The sequence below is a fragment of the Sitodiplosis mosellana genome, unplaced genomic scaffold, assembly GCF_009176505.1.
Source record: "Sitodiplosis mosellana isolate CC-2019 unplaced genomic scaffold, AAFC_SMos_1.0 Smas_scaffold_2416, whole genome shotgun sequence".
Lineage (NCBI taxonomy): Eukaryota > Metazoa > Arthropoda > Insecta > Diptera > Cecidomyiidae > Sitodiplosis > Sitodiplosis mosellana.
In genome coordinates this window covers 1-1,965 of record NW_022597658.1, presented here as the reverse complement: position 1 = coordinate 1,965, position 1,965 = coordinate 1, and the positions used below count along the sequence as shown (strand labels likewise).

Genomic DNA, 1,965 nt, shown 5'->3' with positions numbered 1-1,965 from the left:
GTTGGTAGTTATGAATTTGTAATTTAGTGGAGACCGAAAGACATAAGGAAAAAAAATTACAATACTTGCAAATATTATTATTATTATTCTGCACCATACAGCGTTTCTTCGCCAGAGGTGGTTTATTTGGTATAAATATTTGGTTATATATTTACAATATTTATAATGAATTCGTATTTTCAGTCTCTCCAAGTTCTATTTCTTCTAAAATAATCAGTTATTCTTTGCTTGACAGTGTTTGTGCTAACATTAAAATCAATTAAATAAGTTTTATATATTTTTGGAATAGTACTAGTATCACAATCATTCGTTTGATTTGGCTCTATGATATTAAAGTATTTATAAAATTCATTATATGTGATGAGCATGTAGTTAATTGGCTCAAACATTGAGTAGTTGTAGATTCTGGTCGGCAGCTCTAGGAATTCGGTGTTCCGTGTTCGGAGTCGTGGTGTTCTTAAGTTAATTTTCTCCATAATATGCTTCGACGATGTTTGGCCACAGATAACATTGTGTATGAAGCAAATTTGTGCGATTTTTCTTCGTTCTTCCAAGGTAATCATTTGTAGAAATAGCAGACGATTGTTGTATTGTGGCAAAATGAATCTGTGTGGCCATTTCATTTTTCTCAGTGCAAACAGTAGAAATTGTTTTTGGACTGATTCGATTCTAGCGATTTTCTCATTGGTGTATGGGTTCCATATTTGCGATCCATATTCAATGATTGGCAATACGAACGTGAAGAAGAGTCTCTTTATAGTCCATGGGTCATCGAACTCTCTTCCAAAACGTTTAATCCACGCAAGTCTAGATTTGGCTCTAGCAGTTATGTACTCAATATGAGCATCGAAGTTCATTTTTTCATCCAAAACGACTCCAAGGTCCTTTATTATTTTTACCCTGTCAATTGATTTGCCTTCAATAGTGTACTTGAAGTCAAATTTCAGCTCGCCACGGTGATATGATACGTAATTCGTTTTTTTGACATTCAAGTTCATGCGGTTACGTTTGAAGTACTTGACGACTCTATTCAGGTCAGCTTGAAGTGCTAGGCAATCATCGACTTGCTTTATTTGCATTGAAAAGCGAGTGTCATCGGCAAACGATTGTAAGTTGGAGTTGACTATGCAATGGGGAAGATCAATGATGAACAGAACAAACAGTGTCGCTCCAATCGGGTATCCCTGACCTGTTCCCGATGTTACTTCAATGGGAGTAGACATGGCTCCATTCAATCTTACTATTTGTTGACGTTCACTTAGATATGACTTTATCCATTCCAGTATTTGCTCATTCAATCCCATAATTTTCAGCTTGTGTATGAGCAGTTTCACGTCAACCGAGTCAAACGCTTTAGCAAGGTCGAGATATATTGCATCAGTCTGGATTCCATGTTGCATGCCGATCAGTGTATGTGATGTAAATTCGGCCAGGTTCGTTATTGTTGACTTTCCTTTGACAAAACCATGCTGGCTGCTATCGATGATGTTCCTCATGTGATAATTCAAATGATTTGCAATTATCGAATCCAACAATTTAGGTATTATGCATTGCAGTGCTACTCCACGATAGTTCTCAATTTTGTACTTAGCTCCACTTTTGTGCACTGGTCTTACATAAGAGCGTTTCCATGTGTTCGGTACACAACCAGAATTTAACGATTCACGCAATATGTGTGTTATTGGCTTCAGCAATGTGTGAATGCAGTTTTTGATGAACATATTCGGTATTCCGTCGGGACCAGACACCAAATTGTTTGGTAAATCGTGGATTTTTTCCATAACCAATTCCTCAGTGACATTGATACGTGGGAAATTTGTACATCGGTCAATCAATATCGGATCATTTTCATCATAGCTTGCTTCGGATCCATAATACATTAACATAAACGGTAGTTTCCATTATAAATTAATGGCACGTCAAAAGTTAATCACCAACTCAATGGATGGCTATATCACAGTTAAT

The 1,965-nt window shown here is 36.5% G+C and overlaps 1 protein-coding gene across 1 annotated transcript; it reads right to left on the bottom strand.

Moving 5' to 3' along the window:
- Window positions 1-80: 80 nt before the first annotated feature.
- LOC129571418 (uncharacterized) lies at window positions 81-1,873 on the bottom strand (the record flags this gene model as incomplete). The annotated part of the gene is given in 1 exon segment (XM_055451220.1): window positions 81-1,873. A coding segment is annotated over 1 exon segment (1,694 nt), but the record flags the coding sequence as incomplete, so codon positions are not given.
- Between the last annotated feature and the right edge of the window lie 92 nt (window positions 1,874-1,965).